The following is a 26,402-nucleotide window of genomic DNA, read 5'->3' on the forward strand; positions in this document are numbered from 1 at the left end:
ATAGTGTTTAACATGATTTTTGAACGACTACTTCATCTTTGTACCCCACACATAAAATGATCTGTAATGTCCCTCAGTAGTAAATTTCAAACACAGATTCAACCACAAAGACCAGGGAGGTTGTCCAATGCCTTGCAAAGAAGGGTAGAGGAAGGACCCGACTAGAATACAAAGAAAATATAACTATTGTAAAATAGATTGTCAATCAATCAATCAAGTTTATTTTATATAGCCCTTCGTACATCAGCTAATATCTCGAAGTGCTGTACAGAAACCCAGCCTAAAACCCCAAAAAGCAAGCAATGCAGGTGTAGAAGCACGGTGGCTAGGAAAAACTCCCTAGAAAGGCCGAAACCTAGAGAGGAACCAGGCTATGAGGGGTGGCCAGTCCTCTTCTGGCTGTGCCAGGTGGAGATTATAACAGAACATGGCCAAGATGTTCAAAGTGTTCATAAATGACAAGCATGGTCAAATAATAATCAGGAATAAATGTCAGTTGGCTTTTCATAGCCGATCATTAAGAGTTGAAAACAGCAGGTCTGGGACAGGTAGGGGTTCCATAACCGCAGGCAGAACAGTTGAAACTGGAACAGCAGCAAGGCCAGGTGGACTGGGGACAGCAAGGAGTCATCATGCCCGGTAGTCCTGAAGTATGGTCCTATGGCTCAGGTCCTCCGCGAGAGAGAAAGAAGGAGAGAATTAGAGAGAGCCAAGATGTTCATAAATGACAAGCATGGTCAAATAATAATCAGGTTATTATGTTCATTATTATTGTGACTGTAAAATGTATAGAGTATGTTTCAGCTGGAAGTAGAAGCCTAAGTGTTATTGTTCATTATTTTACTCCAATTAGGGGAGGAGTGGTACGGTTAGTGGAAAATATATTTTGTAAAGATAAGTATAGTACCAGTCAAAAGTTTGGACACACCTACTCATTACAGGGGCTTTATTTATTTATACTATTTTATACATTGTAGAATAATAGTGAAGACATCAAAACTCTGAAATGACACATGGAATCATGTTGTATCCAAAAAAGTGTTAAACAAATTAAAATATATTTGAGATTCACCCTTTGCCTTGATGACAGCTTTGCACACTCATCATACACACTCAGTGTATATATACTGTATATTTACCCAAAAATATATGGGATATTGGAAATGATGCAGACAATAACAGTGATGGAAGCTACAATCTATCTGCAATATTAAAGCTGATCAACCCACTAAAACATAAAAAAAAAAATACTAAACAAAATACAAAAATGGGCACCTATTTGTGGATGGGTACAAAGAAAAGCAGACATTGAATATCCCTTTGAGCATGGTGAAGTTTTTATTCAATTTTTTATTTAACCTTTATTAATTAGTTATTAATTACACTTTGGGTGGAGTATCAATACACCCAGTCACTACAAAGATACAGGCATCCTTCTTAACTCAGTTGCTGAGAGGACGGAAACCGCTCAAGGATTTCACCCTGAGGCTAATGTTGACTTTAAAACAATTACAGAGTTTAATGGCTGTGATAGGAGAAAACTGAGGATGGATCAACAACATTGTAGTTACTCCACAATACTAACATAATTGACACAGTGAAAAGAAGAAAGCCTGTACAGAATACAAATATTTCAAAGCAGGCCTCCTGTTTGCAACAAGGCACTAAAGTAATACCGCAACAAAAAAAATCAAAGCAATTAACTTTTCGTCCTGAATACAAAATGTATGTTTGGGGCAAATCCAACACAACACATTACTGAGTACCACTCTCCATATTTTCAAGCATATTGGTGGCTACATCATGTTATGGGTATGCTTGTAATCGTTAAGGACTGGAGAGTTTTTCGGGATAAAAAAATTAACGGAATGGAGCTAAGCACATGCACAATCCTAGAGGAAACCTGGTTTAGTCTGTTTTCCTCCAGATACTGGGAGAATAATTCACCTTTCAGCAGGACAATAACCTAAAACAGAAGGCCAAATCTACACTGGAGTTGCTTGCCAAGAAGATAGTGAATGTGGCCGAGTATACAGTTTTGAGTTAAATCTACTTAAATCTATGGCAAGACCTGAAAATGGTTGTTTAGTAATGATCAACAACCAATGTGACAGAGCTTGAAGAATTTTGAAAATAATAATGGGAAAATGTTGCACAATCCAGATGTGGAAAGCTCTTAGAGACTTACCCAGAAAGACTCACATCTGTAATCGCTGCCAAAGGTGCTTCTTCAAAGTATTTACTCGGGTGTGAATACTTATGTAAATGAGATATTTCTGTATTTCATTTTTAATACATTTGTAAACATTTCTCAAAACATATTTTCATAATGTCATTATGGGGTATTGTGTGTACATGGGTGCGAAACAACATTTTTATTTAATACATTTTAAATTTAGGCTGCAACAACACAATGTGGAATAAGTCAAGGGGTATTAATACTTTCTGAAGGCACTGTACTTTACATGCAATACTACTTTAGGGATAGCTATCATAAAGTATCTCTAACTGGTTCATAGTATGTGTAGGAACATTTGTTTTTTCCAGGGAAAACTAGTCTAGGCCCTAAGTATGTATTTATGATTCTGGTGAGGGAAATGATGAATTAGCATGATCACAATAATCTCATATTAGTCCCCCATCAGTGTTGTGCTTGTAGAATGTCAAATTGTGTGTTTACTATTCATAGTGCTAGCTGGCTTCTAATAATCGATTTCCTCTATTGGGAAAAACAACATTTACACTGGTCTCTATGGGATCGCATTACTGTACCACGGCAACATCACAAGAAATAGGCAAGTTATCAAGGCCGGAACCGTACTGAAGAATGGTGTGCTCCCTGCCCTTCCACCTTTTCTTCACAAGCTGTTTGTCAAAACCTCCAGCAAAGTAGTTACAACAATACTGAACCCGAGCTGTCACTCTGAGAAAAATGGTAATTACGTCCAGAAATGTAGACTATTTCTTATTTGAGTGAGGACAAGAGGAACTCAGTAGGAGGTGCGTTGGCTTTTTCATTCTGATAGTGAGTCTAGTAAGTTGGTGACAGCTTTTTGGTTCGGAACGGAACAGATTTTACTGAAGGTGACGTAGTGTTTTTTGAGGCTATGTTGAATTTCTAACCTGAGAGTTGATGGTGTGTGATAGGAATGCTTAGGTTGCATCCCACTGCACTGCCGTCCATCCATCAGCTGTGTGGGAGACAATTCATCAACCCTCCTAGGACATGGTGTCAGTGTGAGTGTCAGGGATCCCAAACATTTTCCCCAAAGTGGGCAAAAATATGGCCCTGCTTCTCTCTCTCTCCATCTCACACGAACTCTCTAGGAATGTGTTGTTCTCAGGATGGACACATTGGTCCTGTTTGAATACTTAGAAAATGCATCCTTCTCTTTCTACCTCCCTTGGAGGGACCACCAGTGGTGGAAAGAGTACCCAATTTTCATACCTGAGTTAAAGTAAAGTTACATTAATAGAAAATGTCTCAAGTCAAATTGAAAGTCATCCAGTAAAATACTACTTGAGAAAGTCTAAAACTATTTGGTTTTAAATATACTTAAGTATCAAAAGTAAAAAATAATGTAATATTTCTTATATTAAGCACATCAGATGGCACGGTTTTCTTGTTTTTAAAATGTACAGATAGCCAGGGGCACACTCCAACACTCAGACATAACTTACAAACTAAGCATGTGTGTTTAGTGAGTCCGCCAGATCAGATGCAGTAGGGATGGCCAGGGATTTTCTCTTGATAAGTGCGTGAATTGGACCAGTTCCCTGTCCTGCTAAGCATTCAACAATGTAATGAGTACTTTTGGGTGTCAAGGAAAATGTATGGAGTAAAAAGTGTCTTTTCTTTAGGAATGTAGTGAATTTCAAAGTAAAAGTTGTCAAAAATATAAATAGTAAAGTATAGTACTATTCATTTTACTTAAGTACTTTACATAACTGGTGATCACAATTTGTAAGTCGCTCTGGATAAGAGCGTCTGCTAAATGACTTAAATGTAAATGATGTGACATGAATTAACATATTTTTTTCACCTTTTTTTTCTGGTTTTAATTTCGGGCATTTAAATGATAGGCTATTTTTTTGTCAACTTGTCTATAATAAGATACATGCAGCTTCTCTTCTGTCATAACATCTTGCCTGCCTAAAGTGGTGCTCACTAGATCAATGTAATAAAACGATAGAATGAATGCATCAATCTGTCATCAGTAAAGTTCTCTTTCATTCTTCTTTCTTGTGGAGTGAGGACGTTTAGGGGCCGGGGAGAAAATGCAAGATCCTTCCCGTGCAAAATGTCCAAATTACATCAGTTTGACCAGTTTTAAGGAAACGAAAAGCTGTGAAATTATTTTTCTGATTAGATTTCAGTGTGTCTTGGATGCATTTATGTGGTTGAAATACTGTCAGCTTCTATGTTTCAGTGTCAATCACTGAAAAGGATTGCGATCCCTAACCGCGCATTCACATTCTCCCAAGAGATGCTGAATTAAATATTAGTTTCTCCACTCCTGTTACTGAGACAAAAGGTACATTTTCTGTTCAATTTTACTGCACAAAATACTTAATTCTGCAGGAGTTAATATGATATACGGCTACATGTTTGTGGTTATAGGCCTACAGTTAGTGTCTAGATTTCACTTATTTACATAAACTTTAAAAGTGAGCAAACCAGGGGGTGTGGCCGCACCTGCCGCACCCTTCTGCCGTCCTTGTAATCAATCTTTTCACCAATCTATCCAAAACGTTTAAATCTATGAGATGGATTTCACACTTCAGAAAGACAAGTGAGAAAGTGAACACTTCCTAGGGAGTATGGTAGGGAGTCAAGAGACAGCCAGGGCCATTGGCTGCTCATTCACCCATGGTGCCTCAGGATTTCTGATCTATCACACTCCTTTCACTCACCAAACAATCCCATGACCTCCCTAACCCCACACACCCTTCCTTGCCCCACATACTTGCTTTCTCCAGACTTTTTTTTACCATGCCATTAAGCTAATCTTCAAAGGACATACCCCAAACAATTTAATACAATTCCATATTGCATTCTGTCTCTGTTCATGTAGTTAAGCTTGTACTGCACTGTACAACACATAGACATCTGCTATAGAACATATTAGGTGATACATCCTTCTGGCAAACTCCTCCCCTACCCACCTCGTGACACATCGATTAGCAAGTGCCGAATTATGAAATTCTGTATTTCATTGTTTCTTCCTATGTCATTGTCAATTAGTTTTGTCAGCATTTTTATCCCGTTTCTAAAGTCAGAGTCTCTAAACTCATTCCCTCCATGGGTGGGTTGTCTGAAGGATTGTAAAGAGGACATTACTGTCCATGACTAACTTATTCTATTATGTCTACTGTGTGTGTGTGTTATCCATTTTCTGTGGATAACAGCCACTATAAGGATAATGTATGTGTGACATGAACACAGATGAAGCCATTTGTTGGCCTTTTCCACCCAGCAGTCCATTATGGAGGATGGTGACAAGCATAAGAAGCAACTTAATGGATCATAAAAATCTGGGAAAATGGGTCACCTTAATGTCTCCAGCAGCACTTCAACATAATGGGTGGTGAGTCAGCACCAAGAGAGGGAATAACAACCTGTGTCTAGGACGAATGACAGATTCATTAGTGTGTGTGTGTGTCTGTGTAAAATGTAATTCAATTATATTTGTCACATGCTTCTTAAACAACAGGTGTCGACTAACAGTGAAATGTGTACTTACGGGCCCTTCCCAACAATGCAGAGGAAGAAAATAGAGAAATAATAGAAAACTAAAACACATAATACTGAAATACACAATGAGTAACGATAACTTGGCTATATACACAGGGTACCAGTACCGAGTCAATGTGCAGGGGTACGAAGTAATTGAGGTAGATATGCACATATAACTAGGAATAAAGTGACAGATAATAAACAGCAGCAGCAGCGTGTGTGATGAGCCAAAAAAGTTAGTTAAAAAAAAGGTAAATGCAGTTACAGTTGGATTCGGAAGTTTACATACACCTTAGCCAAATACAATTAAAATCCGTTTCTCACAATTCCTGACATTTAATCATAGTAAAAATTCCCTGTCTTGGGTTAGTTAGGATAACCACTCTATTTTAAGAATGTGAAATGTCAGAATAATAGTTGATAGAATGATTTGTTTCAGATGGTTTTTCTTTCATCACATTCCCAGTGGGTCAGACGTTTACATACACGCAATTAGTATTTGGTAGCATTGCCTTTAACTTGATTACCTTGGGTCAAACATTTCAGGTAGCCTTCCACAAGCTTCCCACAATAAATTGGGTGACTTTTGGCCCATTCCTCCTGACAGAGCTGGTGTAACTGAGTCAGGTTTGGAGGCCTCCTTGCTCGCACACGCTTTTTCAGTTCTGCCCACACATTTTCTATAGGATGGAGGTCAGGGCTTTGTGATGGCCACTCCAATACGTTGACTTTGTTGTCCTTAGGCCATTTTGCCACAACTTTGTAAGTATGCTTGGGGTCATTGTCCATTTGGAAGGCCCATTTGTAACTAAGCTTTAACTTCCTGACTGATGTCTTGAGATGTTGCTTCAATATATCCACATAATTGTCCTGCCTCATGATGCCATCTATTTTGTGAAGTGCACCAGTTCCTCCTACAGCAAAGTACCCCCACAACATGATGCTGCCACCCCTGTGCCTTACCGTTGGGATGGTGTTCTTTGGCTTGCAAGCCTCCCCTTTTTTCCTCCAAACATAACGATGGTCATTATGGCCAAACAGTTCTATTTTTGTTTCATCAGACCAGGGGACATTTTCTGAAAGTATGATCTTTGTACCCATGTGCAGTTGCAAACCGTAGTCTGGCTTTTTTTATGGTGGTTTTGGAGCAGTGGCTTCTTCCTTGTCCACGGCCTTTCAGGTTATGTCGATATAGGACTCATTTTACTGTGGATATAGATACTTTTGTACCTGTTTCCTCCAGCATCTTCACAAGGTCCTTTGCTGTTGTTCTGGGATTGATTTGCACTTTTCGCACCAAAGTACGTTTATCTCTAGGAGAATGAATGTGTCTCCTTCCTGAGCGGTATGACGGCCATGTGGTCCTATGGTGTTTAAACGTGCGTACTATTGTTTGTACAGATGAACGTGGTACCTTCAGGCATTTGGAAATTGCTCCCAAGGATGAACCAGACTTGTGGAGGTCTACAATTTTTGGCTGAATTCTTTTGATTTTCCCATGATGTCAAACAAAGAGGCACTGAGTTTGAAGGTAGGCCTTGAAATCCACAGGTACACCTCCAATTGACTCAAATTATGTCAATTAGCCTATCAGAAGCTTCTAAAGCCATGACATCATTTTCTGGAATTTTCCAAGCTGTTTAAAGGCACAGTCAACTTAGTGTACATCACAAGGAAGGACAATTATGTGGATATATTGAAGCAACATCTCAAGACATCAGTCAGGAAGTTAAAGCTTGGTCGCACATGGGTCTTCCAAATGGACAATGACCCCAATCATACTTCCAAAGTTGTGGCAAAATGGCTTAAGGACAACAAAGTCATAGTATTGGATTGCCATCACAAAGCCCTGACCTCAATCCTATAGAACATTTGTGGGCAGAACTGAAAAAGCGTGTGCGAGCAACGAGGCCTATAAACCTGACTCAGTTACACCAGCTCTGTCAGGAGGAATGGGCCAAAATTCACCCAACTTATTGTGGGAAGCTTGTCTAAGGCTACCCAAAACGTTTGACCCAAGTTAAACAATTTAAAGGCAATGCTACCAAATACGAATTGAGTGTATGTAAACTTCTGACCCACTGGGAATGTGATGAAAGAAATAAAAGCTGAAATAAATCATTCTAACAACTATTATTCTGACATTTCACATTCTTAAAATAAAGTGGTGATCCTAACTGACCTAAGACAAGGAATTTTTACTAGGAATTGTGAAAAACTGAGTTTAAATGTATTTGGCTAAGGTGTATGTAAACTTCTGACTTCAACTGTAGCCTCGTTATTGTTCACTGTCTTTTTACTGTTTTTTTATTTCCTTATCTATTGTTCACCTAATACCTATTTTTTACTTAAAAATTGCACTGTTGGTTAGGGCCTGTAAGTAAGCATTTACACCGTAAGGTCTACACCTGTTGTATTTGGCGTACGTGACAAATAAACTGTGATTTGATTTGTAATCCATGAGAGTTTGCAAGCCCTGCCACATCCGACAAGCCGGTATTAATAGGATTCGATCTTAGTCCTGTAATTATGCTTTTCTCGTTTGATGGTTCGTAGGAGGCCGTAGCAAGATATCTAAAAAGTGTCTGGGTTAGCGGCAGCTCTAGCCTTTAGCTCAGTGCGGATTATGGCTTCGGGTTGGGATATGTGCGTACAGTCACTGTGGGGATGACATCGTTTATGCACTTATTAATGAAGCTGGTGACTGACTCCTCAATGATATAGGATCAATCCCAGAACATCTGTGCTAGCGAAACAGTCCTGGGGCTTAGCATCCGCTTCATCGGACCACTTCTGTATAGACCGTGTCACTGGTAATTCCTGTTTGAGTTTTCGCTTGTAAGCAGGAATCAGGAGCCTAGAGTTATGGTCAGATTTTCCAAATGGAGGGCGAGGGAAAGCTTTGTATGTGTCTGTGTGTGGATCTAGAGTTTTATGCCTCTTGTTGCACAGGTGACATGTTAATAGAAGTTAGGTCAAACGGATTTCAGTTTTCCTGCATTAAAATCACTGGCCACTATGATAGTCTTCATCCAGATCGAGGTTAGTGATTGCTGTCTGATGTCCTGAAGATCTTTTAGTTCCTAAGAAACGATGGCGGAAACATTATCTACAAAAAAAGTTAAAATCAGTGAAAAAACACACAAAATAGCAGAATTGGTCAGGAGCCCATAAAACAGCCACTATACACTCCAGTACTATTAGCCTTCTCAAGGCTGTGTGTGTGCGTGCACGTTAGCTCTATGGGCCTGGAGCTGAGTGACACCAATCTCTGATTCATATCCATGTAATATCAGAGAACAAAGACTTCCAACCATGGCAACATCACAACACTCACTCTCCCTACCTGTCATTGGAATGTGTGGCTTCAAGATTGCGATATCGTTGGCCGTGACTCAGATAGGTGTTGTCCATATTGCGTCAGACTCTTGCTGTGACATGACCCTGTACGATTTATCATTATTGTTTTATGAGAGTGACGACTATCTCGAAGTGCAGCATTACTATCTCAATGTTCAAATGTCACTGCTTTGGTCACATTGTGTGGATTAGGCCCTTTGTCACACATGTGCATTAGGTCCTGTGTGGCTCAGTTGGTAGTGCATGGTGTTTATAACAACAGGGTTGTGGGTTTGATTCCCAGAGGGGACCAGTATGAAAATGTATGGACTCACTACTGTAAGTTGCTCTGGATAAGAGTGTCTGCTAAAATATAAATGTAACTGCACATAGCTCAGTCAGCCATAGATACAAAGGTTTGAGTTTATTCCAATGCTGTTTAGCATATTAGTAATACAGGTGCGTATGAATAACCTGAACAGATCACCTGTTGAAATCTATTGTAATTTGTCATCTAATAAAGTTATGTTTTTCCACACCATGTTTCTCTATTAGACTCTTATGAGGGAACGACAGGTATTCTGTTACCAGAGGCCTACACCGTTCATGAACTACATCACCTGGTAACAATGTGAAGGATGATGGACATAGTTTTCTGTGCTATCAAAACCACCATAAACCACAGAGGTATAAGGATGTTTCAATAATAATGATCAAGTTGTTATTAAGTCACTGTAAAACCAGACATCACAATGAGACTATGGCCACCACCTAGCACTATCTGAAGACATCTAGGATAAGGCTGGGATACAAGTCTTATCATCATTACTGGGTGGTTTCCCAAATGACCCACCACAAACAGACAGTCAGTCAAGCTGTGAAGCCTTTGATTATAGTGGATGTAACTATAGCTGAATGTAAGGCTAGTATTATTCATTCTTATATTGTAGATGAAGCAGTGTTTGGAGATGTACACATATACCTATCTATACAGTATTATGAACAATACTATGTATCCTTTACTGGGTACACTCTTAGAAAAAATGGTTCCCAAAGGGTTCTTCAGCTGTCCCCATAGGATAACCTGTTTTGAGTCCAGGTAGAATACTTTTTGTTTGCAGGGAGAACTATTTTGAGTTCCATGTAGAACCCTCTCTGAAAAAGATCCTACATGGAACCCAAAAGGGTTCTAGGGATCTACCTGGAACCAAAAATGGTTCTTCAAAGGGTTCTGCTATGGGGACAGATGAAGTACCCTTTTAGGTTCTACATAGATTGTCACGCCCTGACCTTAGAGAGCCTTTTTATTTCTCTATTTGGTTCGGTCGGGGTGTGATTAGGGTGGGCGTTCTAGTTTTTCTATTTCTTTGCTGTCTATCGTTGTCTCTGATTGGGGATCATACTTAGGCAGCCTTTTTTCCACATTTAGTTTGGGGGATCTTGTTTGTGTGTAGTTGAGTACTGCACTGCATGTAGCTTCACGTTCGGTTGTAGTTTATAGTTTTTTTTGTGTTCGTCAAATAAAATGATGTACGTTTACCACGCTGCACCTTGGTCTGATTCTTCCATCAACGAGCGTGACATAGATAGCACTTTTTTTCTAAAAGTGTAATAATATGTATCCTTATCAGGGTAGGTCAATCTGGAGACAGCAGAACCAGATTCAGTTGTAATGTTTTGAGAGAGAGAGATGTATTTTACAGAAAACCCTGTAGCACACAGATCACTGAGACTAAGACCAGAGCAATGTGGAGGATTACAGGGTCAAATGTCCTTAGCTAGTCATCTGCCTGGTTAAAACATCTTTTATTTTATATAAAAAAAATTTACCCCAATTTCGCGGTATCCAATTGGTAGTAGTTAGTCTTGTCTCATCGCTGCAACTCCCGTACGGACTCGGGAGAGGCAAAGGTCGAGAGCCATGCGTCCTCCGAAACACAACCCAACCAAGCCGCACTGCTTGTTGACACAATGCACATCCAACCCGGAAGCCAGCCGGGTTGGAGGAAACACCATACACCTGGCGACCTGGTCAGCGTGCACTGCGCCCGGCCCGCCACAGGAGTCGATACTGCGCGATGAGACAAGGATATCCCTGCCGGCCAAACCCTCCCTAACCCGGACGACGCTGGGTCAATTGTGCGCCGCCCCATGGGCCTCCCGGTCGCAGCGGTTAAAACAACTTAAGATGGAGAGGAGTACAAGGATGGAGGGGGGAGAGGGAGGGAAAGAGAGAGAGGGTCGAGAGTAAAGGAGAGGGGGAGAGCGGAATAAGGGAGATGGGATGTCAGAGGAAATCAGCAGGTGATGATGAAAACCATCCCTCTCACTACAAACCATCCCTCTCACTGCACACCATCCCTCTCACTACAAACTATCCCTCTCACTACAAACCATCCCTCTCACTGCACACCATCCCTCTCACTGCACACCATCCCTCTCACTGCACACCATCCCTCTCACTACAAACCATCCCTCTCACTACAAACCATCCCTCTCACTACAAACCATCCCTCTCACTACAAACCATCCCTCTCACTGCACACCATCCCTCTCACTACAAACTATCCCTCTCACTGCAAACCATCCCTCTCACTACAAACCATCCCTCTCACTACAAACCATCCCTCTCACTACAAACCATCCCTCTCACTACAAACCATCCCTCTCACTGCACACCATCCCTCTCACTGCACACCATCCCTCTCACTACAAACTATCCCTCTCACTACAAACATCCCTCTCACTGCACACCATCCCTCTCACTACAAACCATCCCTCTCACTGCACACCATCCCTCTCACTACAAACCATCCCTCTCACTGCACACCACCCCTCTCACTACAAACTATCCCTCTCACTACAAACCATCCCTCTCACTGCACACCATCCCTCTCACTGCACACCATCCCTCTCACTGCACACCATCCCTCTCACTACAAACTATCCCTCTCACTACAAACCATCCCTCTCACTACAAACCATCCCTCTCACTACAAACCATCCCTCTCACTACAAACCATCCCTCTCACTACAAACCATCCCTCTCACTATAAACCATCCCTCTCACTACAAACCATCCCTCTCACTACAAACCATCCCTCTCACTACAAACCATCCCTCTCACTATAAACCATCCCTCTCACTGCACACCATCCCTCTCACTACAAACCATCCCTCTCACTACAAACCATCCCTCTCACTGCACACCATCCCTCTCACTGCACACCATCCCTCTCACTACAAACTATCCCTCTCACTACAAACCATCCCTCTCACTGCACACCATCCCTCTCACTACAAACTATCCCTCTCACTGCACACCATCCCTCTCACTACAAACTATCCCTCTCACTACAAACCATCCCTCTCACTGCACACCATCCCTCTCACTGCACACCATCCCTCTCACTACAAACCATCCCTCTCACTACAAACCATCCCTCTCACTACAAACCATCCCTCTCACTACAAACCATCCCTCTCACTATAAACCATCCCTCTCACTACAAACCAACCCTCTCACTGCACACCATCCCTCTCACTGCACACCACCCCTCTCACTGCACACCACCCCTCTCACTGCACACCACCCATCTCACTGCACACCATCCCTCTCACTGCACACCATCCCTCTCACTGCACACCATCCCTCTCACTGCACACCATCCCTCTCACTGCACACCATCCCTCTCACTGCACACCATCCCTCTCACTGCACACCATCCCTCTCACTGCACACCATCCCTCTCACTGCACACCATCCCTCTCAGAGCACACCACCCCTCTCACTGCACACCATCCCTCTCACTGCACACCAACCCTCTCACTGCACACCAACCCTCTCACTGCACACCATCCCTCTCACTGCACACCATCCCTCTCACTGCACACCATCCCTCTCACTGCACACCATCCCTCTCACTACACACCATCCCTCTCACTACACACCATCCCTCTCACTACAAACCCTCCCTCTCACTGCATACCCTCCCTCTCACGGCACACCATCCCTCTCACTGCACACCATCCCTCTCACTGCACACCATCCCTCTCACTGCACACCATCCCTCTCACTGCACACCATCCCTCTCACTGCAAACCACCCCTCTCACTGCACACCATCCCTCTCACTGCACACCATCCCTCTCACTGCACACCATCCCTCTCACTGCACACCATCCCTCTCACTGCACACCATCCCTCTCACTGCACACCATCATTCTCACTGCACACCATCATTCTCACTGCACACCAATCCCTCTCACTGCACACCATCCCTCTCACTGCACACCATCCCTCTCACTGCACACCATCCCTCTCACTGCACACCATCCCTCTCACTGCACACCATCCCTCTCACTGCAAACCATCCCTCTCACTGCACACCATCCCTCTCACTGCACACCATCCCTCTCACTGCACACCATCCCTCTCACTGCAAACCATCCCTCTCACTGCACACCAACCCTCTCACTGCACACCAACCCTCACTGCACACCAACCCTCTCACTGCACACCATCCCTCTCACTGCACACCAACCCTCTCACTGCACACCATCCCTCTCACTACAAACCAACCCTCTCAATACAAACCAACCCTCTCACTGCATACCAACCCTCTCACTGCACACCATCCCTCTCACTGCACACCATCCCTCTCACTGCACACCATACCTCTCACTGCACACCATCCCTCTCACTGCACACCATCCCTCGCTCTGCAGCCTGTTTGAACACCATCCCTCTCCTTCTGCAGCAGGCTGTTGTTGGTGCTGTATATCAGCCTGCCCAGAGCCCAGCAACCCCCCCCTGATGTGCAATGGCAGCATTTACCACTACGTACTATTGACTATCAGAGGGAAATGTTGTTGAAGCTGTAGTCGGCCAGAGAGGTACAGCTCTGTATAAGCAGGCCTGCCTGGGGTCACACCAGGTGTGTGTGTGTGTGTGTGTGTGTGTGTGTGTGTGTGTGTGTGTGTGTGTGTGTGTGTGTGTGTGTGTGTGTGTGTGTGTGTGTGTGTGTGTGTGTGTGTGTGTGTGTGTGTGCGCCTAATGTATGTATACTCAGTGTGTTTGGGTTGAGTCTGTTAATATGTTCTCACAGGGCCAGTCGTATTGAATTAATACTGAGGTGATAGGAGTGATTGGACGGTGGTTGCAGGTGTTTGCAAAGGGAATAGAAAAAAACACTAACTCATATACAATATTACATTGTGTCAAAAGCAAACCTGCTAGTGGCAGGTGGTTCTAGAATGCACCACAACTAATTCTTAACAATATGCTGGAATATTATTACAGTATACTCTACAGAACCTCTAGATGTCACCCCATTGTGTCTGTTTGCTGTCATTGTCTACTTCTGTTTACAGCATGACTGCTATTGTGCCATGTTCCTCTATGGCGTTCAATGGTTGTTTTTTCTGTCTCTGTGTCAGACTATGTGGATCTGATCAGTAGCGACTACTTAGTTACCACTGTTCAAACATTACTGTCCGAAAAGTCCTCCATGCAGTATGTAAAAACTCCTCATGATGTAAAATACACATTACATTTTGATAAGGGCTAGAGTAAGCTTTGTTCTTGACCACAAGTAACAGTTGCTTCTGTAAGCATAGGGAAAGAACAGATGCAGCAGCTTTGAGGTGAAAACCCATTGTCCTCCTCGTGACGTCTCAGCCTATCCCATGCCAGCTAGGCTATCAGGGACATCGTTGCCGCCAAGCAATGTGAGGAGAAAGGATCATAGATGTCCACAGCATATTCAAATGCAGTAGTTTCCCTTAGCCTGGTTGTCTTACAGTTTCTGCATTGAGTCCACACTGATGTATCCTAGTCAACAGTATGTTGACTAAAGCGAATATAGACTAGCAGGACTGTGACTGGCACCCAGGCTAGATGTCCCTTACTTGTGTATGATGTATGATCTGTTTTCTACAGGTGTGGTTCTGATGGAAATCTCTGAGGTGCACAAGAAGGTTCACCTGGAGCTGGAGGAGAATGTAAGTTGCCCAGCTGACCTACTGTCACTTCTTCTCTTAGTAAAATAGTAATTATTCCTTTTTTGTTATGTAATTACCATTTTACCATCTAATTGCTAATTAAGTGGCAGACTGAAGTCAAGGGTTACCATTCTCTTTGACCTGGATTGTGTGCTCATGTCCACCCACATCCATAGGGCCATCCTATGCCAACTCTCTCTTTCTCACTGTGACTAGTAATTAGCAGGCCTCCCTTATCCTCTAAACACACCCAGAACACAACAAAGCCTAGTGAGAAATACCACCTGGACATAAGACAACTGTTACTACTTTGTTTGTCTTTTAGACCAGGGATGGACAACCTGCACCCTCTGCCCAGCCCCCCATCAGCAGTTTTTCTATTGTTATGTGTGACGAGCAGTGACTGACAATTAGCCAAAATAGATTGGTAAATTATTCCTGCGGCCAGCTATGTAAACTTAGTAATCATGGTCTAATTACCAGCCGGGGGGGGGCCTTTGATTTTGCTAGTCTCACTCACATATCATAATAAAACCTGTGGAGAAAAAAATGAATATAACAGCAAATTTTCCTCTCCGAACCATGGCAAAATGTGTAGAATTGCATGAAATTTGTTATAAAATTGCAATATCTTCTCTACGCCCCATGGCAAAATGTGTAGAATTTCACGAAATGAACTCTAAAACGTAAAAATGTTTCACTGTACTGTTTTACACATGTTGCTTCCTGTGCACGTGGCAAATAAACTTTGAAACTTAACTGAATTTAAGATGATTTGTATGATGAATATTACATTCTCTGGAGTGATGAATCAGGCTTCACCGTCTGGCAGTCTGATGGACAAATCTGGGTTTGGCGGATGCCAGGAGAATGCTACCTGCCCCAATGCATAGTGCCAACTGTAAATGTTGGTGGAGGAGGAATAATGGTCTGGGGTTTTTCATGGTTTGGGGAAGGCCCCTTAGTTCCAGTGAAGGGAAATCTTAACACTACAGCATACAATGATATTCTAGACAATTCTGTGCTTCAACTTTGTGGCAACAGTTTGGGGAAGGCCCTTTCCTGTTTCAGCATGACAATGCCATACAGATATGGTTTGTTGAGAACTTGACTGGCCTGCACAGAGCCCTGGCTCGCCAACTGCGAGCCTAATTGCCCAACATCAGTGTCCGACCTCACTAATGCTCTTCCGGGTGAATGGAAACAAGTCCCCGCAGCAATGTTCCAACATAAAGTGGAAATCCTTCCCAGAAGAGTGGAGGCTGTTATAGCAGCAAAGGGGGGACCAATTCCATATTAATGCCCATGATTTTGGAATGAGATGTTAGACAAGCAGGTGTCCACATACATTTGGTCATGTAGTGTTTCTGTAAGAGGGAAAGAAGGAGAAAGTAGTCAATGTTTTTTTTTTTTAAAGACAGACCTGTTGTTGGAATTCCCCTTACTGAGAAAGCCATTATCACAGCTATATTCCTCTGGCTCAGCCTCACAACTGCTATCCTGATGTCACCATCCTTCCATGATTATTATTGTCATACGTTTATATATCGACTTGAACTACATTCTTTTCTTTTCAGTTCAAGCAGTTCCACAAAGAAATCATTTCTGAGCTGGAGAGGAAAACAGAGATGGATGTCAGATATATGACTGTAAGTACCTTGACATTATAGGACCTTGGCAAGGTACAATGTAATAGCAAGGAGTGTGTGAGTGCATCCGTGTTTGTGTAGGTGTCTGTATGTCTACGTGTACAGGTATGTGAGTACACACTAAAACATGGTCTCCAGGGCCTCCCGAGCGGTCTAAGGCAGCGGTCTAAGGCACTGCATCGCAGTGATAACTGCGTTACTATAGATCCTGGTTCAATATCGGCCTGTGTCGCAGGGAGACCCATAAGGCGATGCACAATTGGCCCAGCGTCCTCCGGGTTAGGGGAGGGTTTGGCCGACCAGGATGTCCTTGTCCCATCGCGCTCTAGCAACTCCTGTGGCGGGCCGGGCGCATGCACGCTGACACGGTTGCCAGGTGTACAGTGTTTCCTCAGACACATTGGTACAGCTGGGTTAAGCGTTCATTGTGTCAAGAAGCAGTGCGGCTGTCACGATCGTGTGGCGGATTAACAGACCAAAATGCAGCAGTTGGAAAATATGCCATCTTCTTTTATTTTAACACGAAGATGAACACGACACAAAAACACTTTAACAAAACAACAAAATAACAAAACGACCGTGAAACTACAAACGTTGTGCACAAACATACAGGCTACTAACGTTCTTACATAGACAACGCTAGACATATACACTCAACACAAAACCATCTACTACACCCCATAACCCCTTTACCAAATAAACACCCAAAACCAACAAAACATAAACATTACCCATGTCACACCCTGACCTAACTAAAATAATAAAGAAAACAAAGAATAATAAGGCCAGGGCGTGACATAACCCCCCCCTTGAGGCGCGAACTCCGGGCGCACCATACACAGTCTAGGGGAGGGTCTGGGTGGGCTCCCCTCCACGGTGGCGGCTCCGGCTCTGGTCGTAGTCCCCACGTCACCACAGTACCTAACCACCTCCTAGGCTTCCTCCAAACGACCCCCCTCCACATTAACCCCATTGCATTAAGGGGGAGTTCCGGACTAAGGGACAGCTCCGGACTAAGGACCAGTACCAGGGTAAGGGGCAGTACCAGGGTCAGGGGCAGTACCAGGATAAGGGGCAGTACCAGGGTAAGGGGCAGCACCAGGGTAAGGGGCAGCACCAGGGTAAGGGGCAGCACCAGGGTAAGGGGCAGCTCCAGGGTAAGGGGCAGCTCCGGACTGAGGAATGGCAGCTCCGGACTGAGGGACTGCAGCTCCGGACTGAGGGACTGCAGCTCCGGACTGAGGGACTGCAGCTCCGGACTGAGGGACGGCCCATGGCTGGCTGACAGATCTGGCTGCTCATGGCTGGCTAACGGATCTGGCTGCTCATGGCTGGCTGACGGATCTGGCTGCTCATGGCTGGCTGACGGATCTGGCTGCTCATGGCTGGCTGACGGATCTGGCTGCTCATGGCTAGCTGACGGATCTGGCTGCTCATGGCTAGCTGACGGATCTGGCTGCTCATGGCTAGCTGACGGATCTGGCTGCTCATGGCTAGCTGACGGATCTGGCTGCTCATGGCTAGCTGACGGATCTGGCTGCTCATGGCTGGCTGACGGATCTGGCTGCTCATGGCTGGCTGACGGATCTGGCTGCTCATGGCTAGCTGACTGATCTGGCTGCTCCTGTCTGGTTGGCGGCTCTGGCAGATCCTGTCTGGTTGGCGGCTCTGGCAGATCCTGTCTGGTTGGCGGCTCTGGCAGATCCTGTCTGACGGACGGCTCTAGCGGCTCCATGGCAGACGGGCGGCTTTGCAGGCTCATGGCAGACGGGCGGCTTTGCAGGCTCATTGCAGACGGATGGCTCAGATGGCGCTGGGGAGACGGATGGCTCAGATGGCGCTGGGGAGACGGATGGCTCAGATGGCGCTGGGGAGACGAGCAGTTCAGTCAACGCTGTGCAGACGGCAGACTCCTGCCGGCTGAGGCGCACTGTAGGCCTGGTGCGTGGTGCCGGGACTGGTGGCACCGGGCTGGGGACACGCATCTCAGGGCTAGTGCGGGGAGCAGCAACAGGACGCACAGGACTCTGGGGACACACAGGAGGCTTGGTGCGTGGTTTAGACACTGGTGGTAAAGGGCTGGAGACACGCACCATATAGCTAGTGCGTGGAGGAGGCACTGGTGGTACTGGATTGGGGCGGGGAGGTGGCGCCGGAAATACCGGACCGTGCAGGCGTACTGGCTCCCTTGAACGCCGAGCCTGCCCAACCTTACCTGGTTCTATGCTCCCCGTCGCCTGACCAGTGCGGGGAGGTGGAATAACCCGCACCGGCCTATGTAGGCGAACCGGGGACACCATGCGTAAGGCTGGTGCCATGTACGCCGGCCCGAGAAGACGCACTGGTGACCAGATGCGTTGGGCCGGCTTCATGACATACGGCTCAACGCTCAGTCTAGCCCGGCCGATACGTGGAGCTGAAATGTACCGCACCGGGCTATGCACGCGTACAGGAGACACCGTGCGCTCTACTGCGTAACACGGTGTCTGCCCGTACTCTCGCTCTCCACGGTAAGTACAGGGAGTAGGCGCAGGTTTCCTACCTGACTTCGCCACACTCCCTTTAAGGCCCCCCCCAAGAAATTTTTGGGTTGTACTCACGGGCTTCCAGCCTTGTCTCCGTGCTGCCTCCTCATATCGCCTCCTCTCGGCTTTCGCTGCCTCCAGCTCTTCACGAGGGAGGCGATATTCTCCAGGTTGATCCCACGGCCCCTTACCATCCAGTATCTCCTCCCATGTCCAGAAATCCTTTGTGGGTAGGTCCTGTTGCCGCCTTCCATGCCGCTTGGTCCTATGGTGGGTAATTCTATCACGATCGTGTGGCGGATTAACGGACCAAAATGCAGCAGTTGGAAAATATGCCATCTTCTTTTATTTTAACACGAAGATGAACACGACACAAAAACACTTTAACAAAACAACAAAATAACAAAACGACCGTGAAGCTACAAACGTTGTGCACAAACATACAGGCTACTAACGTTCTTACATAGACAACGCTAGACATATACACTCAACACAAAACCATCTACTACACCCCATAACCCCTTTACCAAATAAACACCCAAAACCAACAAAACATAAACATTACCCATGTCACACCCTGACCTAACTAAAATAATAAAGAAAACAAAGAATAATAAGGCCAGGGCGTGACAGCGGCTTGGCAGGGTTGCGTTTCGGGAGGATGTACTTGAGTTGCAGCAATGGGACAAGACTTTGGGGATAAAAAGGGGTAAAAACAACAAAAAAACAGTCTCATATCCCCTCCTCAATATCACCAATATCCTCATATCCCCTCCTCAATATCACCAATATCCTCATATCCCCTCCTCAATATCACCAATATCCTCATATCCCCTCCTCAATATCACCAATATCCTCTATCCCCTCCTCAATATCACCAATATCCTCTATCCCCTCCTCAATATCACCAATATCCTCTATCCCCTCCTCAATATCACCAATATCCTCTATCCCCTCCTCAATATCACCAATATCCTCTATCCCCTCCTCAATATCACCAATATCCTCTATCCCCTCCTCAATATCACCAATATCCTCTATCCCCTCCTCAATATCACCAATATCCTCTATCCCCTCCTCAATATCACCAATATCCTCTATCACCTCCTCAATATCACCAATATCCTCTATCCCCTCCTCAATATTACCAATATCATCTATCCCCTCCTCAATATTACCAATATCCTCTATCACCTCCTCAATATCACCAATATCCTCTATCCCCTCCTCAATATTACCAATATCCTCTATCACCTCCTCAATATCACCAATATCCTCTATCCCCTCCTCAATATCACCAATATCCTCTATCCCCTCCTCAATATTACCAATATCCTCTATCACCTCCTCAATATCACCAATATCCTCTATCCCCTCCTCAATATCACCAATATCCTCTATCCCCTCCTCAATATTACCAATATCCTCATATCCCCTTCTCAATATTACCAATATCCTCTATCCCCTCCTCAATATCACCACTATCCTCTATCACCTCCTCAATATCACCAATATCCTCTATCCCCTCCTCTATATTACCAATATCCTCTATCACCTCCTCAATATCACCAATATCCTCTATCCCCTCCTCAATATTACCAATATCCTCTATCCCCTCCTCAATATCACCAATATCCTCTATCCCCTCCTCAATATTACAAATATCCTCTATCCCCTCCTCAATATCACCAATATCCTCTATCCCCTCCTCAATATCACCAATATCCTCTATCCCCTCCTCAATATCACCAATATCCTCTATCCCCTCCTCAATATCACCAATATCCTCTATCCCCTCCTCAATATTATCAATATCCTCTATCCCCTCCTCAATATTACCAATATCCTCTATCACCTCCTCAATATCACCAATATCCTCTATCACCTCCTCAATATCACCAATATCCTCTATCCCCTCCTCAATATTACCAATATCCTCTATCACCTCCTCAATATCACCAATATCCTCTATCACCTCCTCAATATCACCAATATCCTCTATCACCTCCTCAATATCCCCAAAGTCCTCTCCATCAAACTTATCTTATCCTCTGTATCTCTCATCCAGGCAACATTCAAGCGGTACCAGTCAGAGCACAAAATGAAGCAGGACTCTCTGGAGCGCTCTCAGACGGACCTGAAGAAGCTGCGGAGGAAGAGCCAGGGAAAACAAGCCACCAAGTATGAGAAGAAGGAGAACGAGGTGAGACTAGAACCCGATCTGAATTAGTCAAGGAGAACGAGGTGAGACTAGAACCAGATCTTAATTAATCAAGGAGAACGAGGTGAGACTAGAACCAGATCTTAATTAACCAAGGAGAACGAGGTGAGACTAGGACCAGATCTTAAATAACCAAGGAGAACGAGGTGAGACTAGAACCAGATGTAATCTAATTTCACCAAGTGGACAGTGATCAGACTGTCCACTCAATGCACCTTGTGTATACTAGTCAGAAAAGGCCCTTGTCCCACTTTTAGAATTTTCTCCATTTTGAAATGGGGTGTCTTTTTATTTTATTTTGGAACAACATGATCAGCTGAGAAGTGACTCTCTGTCCAGTTAGTTTTTTCTGATGGTGTGAGCAAGTACTTGGGTTCCTTGAGTTTCTCAGAGGTCTATAGAGAGCACTTTAACAGACGGTCACGTGACTTTACCCTCATCCAAAACCACCTTTTCTCTATGTGTCTCAATATAAAAACCAGACAGACCATTATTGCTCTTGGTTGCCATGGTTGTCATGTTTTGTTTTCACAAACAATGCCGAACCCTTCTATGGACTTCCTTATAAAGTAATGATTTACACACATGGAGCAGTAATCCACAGAACAGGGGTTCCCAATTACATTCAGCCGTGGACCGATTTTTTTTCTTGAGTGGATGGTCGGGGGCCCAGAACATAGTTATAAATACTTTGTACACTGCAAAATGACCACAATAATCCCAAACAGATATAGTATTTCACAAAAGGAGAATCATTTCAAACCTTGATTACATTGGGATACGATCACATATACCTCTTTATTTACGAGTGGGAATATATATTCCTAAATTCCTGGTGATTTTTTTGTCTTTTATGTCCCAAAATTGTTTTAAAAAATTGGGTGGGCAAATAAAATCCAATTTGGTCTGAGGGGCGTCTATTGGAGAAGCCTGCCAAAGAGGATATCAAAGAAAGAAGTTTATGAAGTTTGTATTGACAGTAAACCTGAGGGAAAGTCATAGGTCCAGCTGGCTTCTTGATCTTGCCACACACCGCAAGGAGGAAAAACTGTACATAAAAAGTGCACAGATGGAAGGGAAATGAACACTACACATGCACAGTACCACCACACCTATAGCTGCAGGGAGAGTCTTTGTGTTAATGTCAAGTGGAGTGCCGTCACTGCCGTGCCCCTTCACGCATAAAGCAACACTGAAGGCTCATCGAGGATCAAATGCCTCTCATCACATTAGAATGGACAGTGTGTTTTAGTGAATGTGGGGAGTGGGAGCACTGTACAATCTTGTGTGAGTATTGTGCTCTCAAGTGTTGACTGGCTATGGGTACAGCCGACTCTGGAGTATGAAGTGTGCACCTAGGAGCTGGTAGTTTGCCTGGAGTTGGTTGGTAGTATACACTCACTGACAGGCTTCACAGGATGTAGTGGGACTGGGAACGGGTGAAGAGTTTATACATAAAAAAATGTTGCCTTAAATGGCAACAGTGGTGTCTGGTAGCATATTTAGCCACCTAACAGTAATCCGAGGATACAGAGTAATAGTCTTCCTAACCATAGACTTCTTTATTAAATCAATAGAACAAGGTGAGAGATGGGCCCTAGGAGATGCTGTCTGTTGATGAAACCCACTGTGAAACCCACTCTGGCTCTGCTCAATAACTCCTCTTTCACTCCTGCTTTATTGACTGGTTTCATCGGTCCGACGTTGATGAGTGTCAGTGTGTGAGCTGGGTTTCTTTTTAACATGCAACACATGTTCTATTATTATTCTGACTGAAATCCTAGAAGCACTAGCTAACTGGGAGTTCGGAAGAGGAGAATGTTGTCTCTCTCTATCCCAGAAGCTAACTGGGGGTTTGGAAGAGGAGACCCCTATCTCTCTCTCTCTCTCTCTCTTCAGTTTCATCTCTTCTTAATTGCTTTTTGGTTGTAATCTTGTTATTAACCATCTTTGTTTCAGTCTGTATATTATCTTTGCCTATGAATGGCACCCTTTAAAAAGAGGGCTGTAATCTAGTCTGATCTTGGTGAAACTAATAGACAGTGATGTATTGTGGCTTGATATGTAGACAGAAACTCCTATGAATATTACACCTGTTGGTTAGATAAGGGCCAACCCATACACACTTAGTAGTCATGTATCAGACTGTATTTAGTTTGATCTGCTGTGATCTACTTTGGGTCAGTTGTCAGAAGATATAAATGGATGAAAAAGCTAACAACCTGCGCTCTCCAAAGTAATGCATGAATGCCTTTTAATATAGATAGATTATAGATGAAGTAGCATGGATCGATAATGGAATTTCCCCACATCTGTCTTTTTCAAACCTCTACAGGAGAGCACACCTTACACCGGTTTTAAGGTCTCTGCACTGACTGCCTGTGAGTTTTAGAATTCATTTTAAGATTCTTCTATTGGTTTTTAAATAAATCCATGATTGTGTGTCAGACATGCTTTTAAGACATGTCAGACATGCTTTTAAGTTATGTACCCAGTAGGTCCCTCAGGTCCTCTGGATCTGGCCTTTTAACTATCCCAAAGCCTAGGACCAAGAGGCATGGAGAGGCAGCCTTTAGTTATGATGCCCCCAGCCTCTAGAATAGCCTGCCAGAGAACCTGAGGGAGGCCCAAACTGTGATCTTAAAACTCACCTTTTTAGCTTTGTTTTTCCTTAGGGTGATTTTTTGTCGTTCAGTTATTGTTATTCTTTTGTTTTTTTATCCGCTTATGTTTGGGTAGTAAATATTGACGTTTTTATTTTCATCGATTTTATTCGTTATTTTCCTTTGAAGCACATTGCGTTGTTGCATTCCATTTCTGAAATGAATAAAGCCTGATTTGATTTGATTTGCTGCAACATCTGAGCTCAATTAATTATCTCTCCGTATGTCTGTCACTCTCTCTTTCCCCACTCTCTCTTTCTCAGTCTTTCAGTCTTTGAGTGATTGTTTGCAGTAGAAATTAAGCTCCATAGTTTAGGTGGCGTGGCCCCATTGGGGTAAGAGAGAGAAACAGTGAGAGAGAGATAATTAGAGAGAACTGGGCTAGATATTAAAGGAGGGTCTGTGACAAAACCACAAAACAAGAACCCTAGAGACGAAAAGTCTGTCACTGTCGTCAAGACAACCGGAAAAAAGGAAAGGGGAGGAGGGTGAAACAGAGATTGAAAGTTGTTTCAAAGAGGACCTGAGCTGTCTGTGTGTAATGTCAGTTCCGTAGTCTGCTTTGTGAGGGTGTTTCAATACTGAGTCAATCGCTGGGAAGGTGTGTTCTGCATCCCAAATGGCACCCTATTCCCTATATAGTGTACTACTTTTGACCATACACTACATTGGGAAAGGGGTGCTATTTGGGATTTAGACACAGGTTCTTTCAGCAGAGTTATTGAGTTTCTACAGGATAGGGATGATGGAGTAACAACAGGGGGTGAGATGGAGACAGACAGAGCAGAGACTCATTATTCGCCTCCCAAATGGCGCAGCGGTCTAAGGCACTGCATTGCAGTGTTGCGGTGTCACTACAGCCTGGGGTTTGAACCCAGACGGTGTCACAACCGACAGTGAGTCCCATAGGGCGGCGCACAATTGGCCCAGTGTTGTCCGGGTTAGGGGAGGGTTTGGCTGGGGGGGCTTTACTTGGCTCATCGTGCTCTAGCGACTCCTTGTGGTGGGCCAGGCACCTGCAAGCTGACTTTAGTTGTCAGTTGAACGGTGTTTCCTCCGACACATTGGTGCAGTTGGCTTCCGGGTTAAGTGGGCGGGTGTTAAGAAGCGCGGCATGACTCGACATTCGCCTCTCCCGAGCCCGTTGGGTAGTTGCAGTGATGAGACAAGATCACAATTGGATATCATGAAATTGGGGAGAAAAAGGGGGTAAAATTACCAAAAAATGTATGGATATATTCAAAAATAGAAAGAAATCTCATTATTCAACATTATTCAATATAAGCCGAACATGACCTGAACAGTTAAGCAAGCCGCTTATTTCTGAGCATGCTATTACAACCTTACTGAATGGTTTAACAGTCAGTCTCCTCCCCTGTATCCTCTCATCAGTACCCTTATGGAAAAAACACATGATTTCACATGGAAAATCACATGATTTCACAGGTGACATTTCCATGTTTTGCACATGTGAAATCATGTTAAACCATATGTTTTCGAACACTTTACATGTGATATTTCACGATTTTCACATGTAATTACATAACCTTTCACATGTGGATTCGAATTTTCATATGAGATTTCACAGGTGATGCCCCGCAAACAAAAATGGGTTGTTATAATACACACACAGTGCGTTTTACATGCAGTTGAAGTCGGAAGTTTACATACACTTAGGTGGTAGTCATTAAAACTACTCCACAAATTTCTTGTTAACAAACTATAGTTTTGGCAAGTCGGTTAGGACATCTACTTTGTGCATGACACAAGTCATTTTTCCAACAATTGTTTACAGACAGATTATTTCACTTCTTCTATTTCACCGTGGGTCAGAAGTGTACATACATTAAGTTGACTGTGCCTTTAAACAGCTTGGAAATTTTCAGAAAATGATGCCATGGCTTTAGAAGCTTCTGATAGGCTAATTGGCATCATTTGAGTTAATTGGAGGTGTACCTGTGGATGTATTTCAAGGCCTATCTTCTAACTCAGTGGCTCTTTCTTTGCTTGACATCATGGGAAAATCAAAAGAAATCAGCCAAGACCTCTGAAAAAAAAATTGTAGATCTCCACAAGTCTGGTTCATCCTTGGGAGCAATTTCCAAATGTCAAAAGGTACCACGTTCATCTGTACAAACAATAGTACGCAAGTATAAACACCATGGGACCACACAGCCGTCATACCGCTCAGGAAAGAGACGCGTTCTGGCTCCTAGAGATGATCGTACTTTGGTGCGAAAAGTGCAAATCAATCCCAGAACAACAG

At 43.9% G+C, this 26,402-nt stretch overlaps 1 protein-coding gene across 3 annotated transcripts in view; it reads left to right on the forward strand.

Moving 5' to 3' along the window:
- The window catches only part of LOC129862202 (brain-specific angiogenesis inhibitor 1-associated protein 2-like protein 1), a 65,692-nt gene that overhangs the window by 15,450 nt on the left and 23,840 nt on the right, over window positions 1-26,402 (forward strand). For all 3 annotated transcript variants that reach the window (XM_055933627.1, XM_055933636.1, XM_055933644.1), the window contains 3 exons: window positions 15,017-15,078; window positions 16,656-16,727; window positions 21,321-21,455. In XM_055933627.1, coding sequence (XP_055789602.1) covers window positions 15,017-15,078; window positions 16,656-16,727; window positions 21,321-21,455 — 269 coding nt within the window. The remainder of the gene's footprint in view (window positions 1-15,016; window positions 15,079-16,655; window positions 16,728-21,320; window positions 21,456-26,402) is intronic.

This window comes from Salvelinus fontinalis, chromosome 1 (genome assembly GCF_029448725.1).
Source record: "Salvelinus fontinalis isolate EN_2023a chromosome 1, ASM2944872v1, whole genome shotgun sequence".
NCBI lineage: Eukaryota > Metazoa > Chordata > Actinopteri > Salmoniformes > Salmonidae > Salvelinus > Salvelinus fontinalis.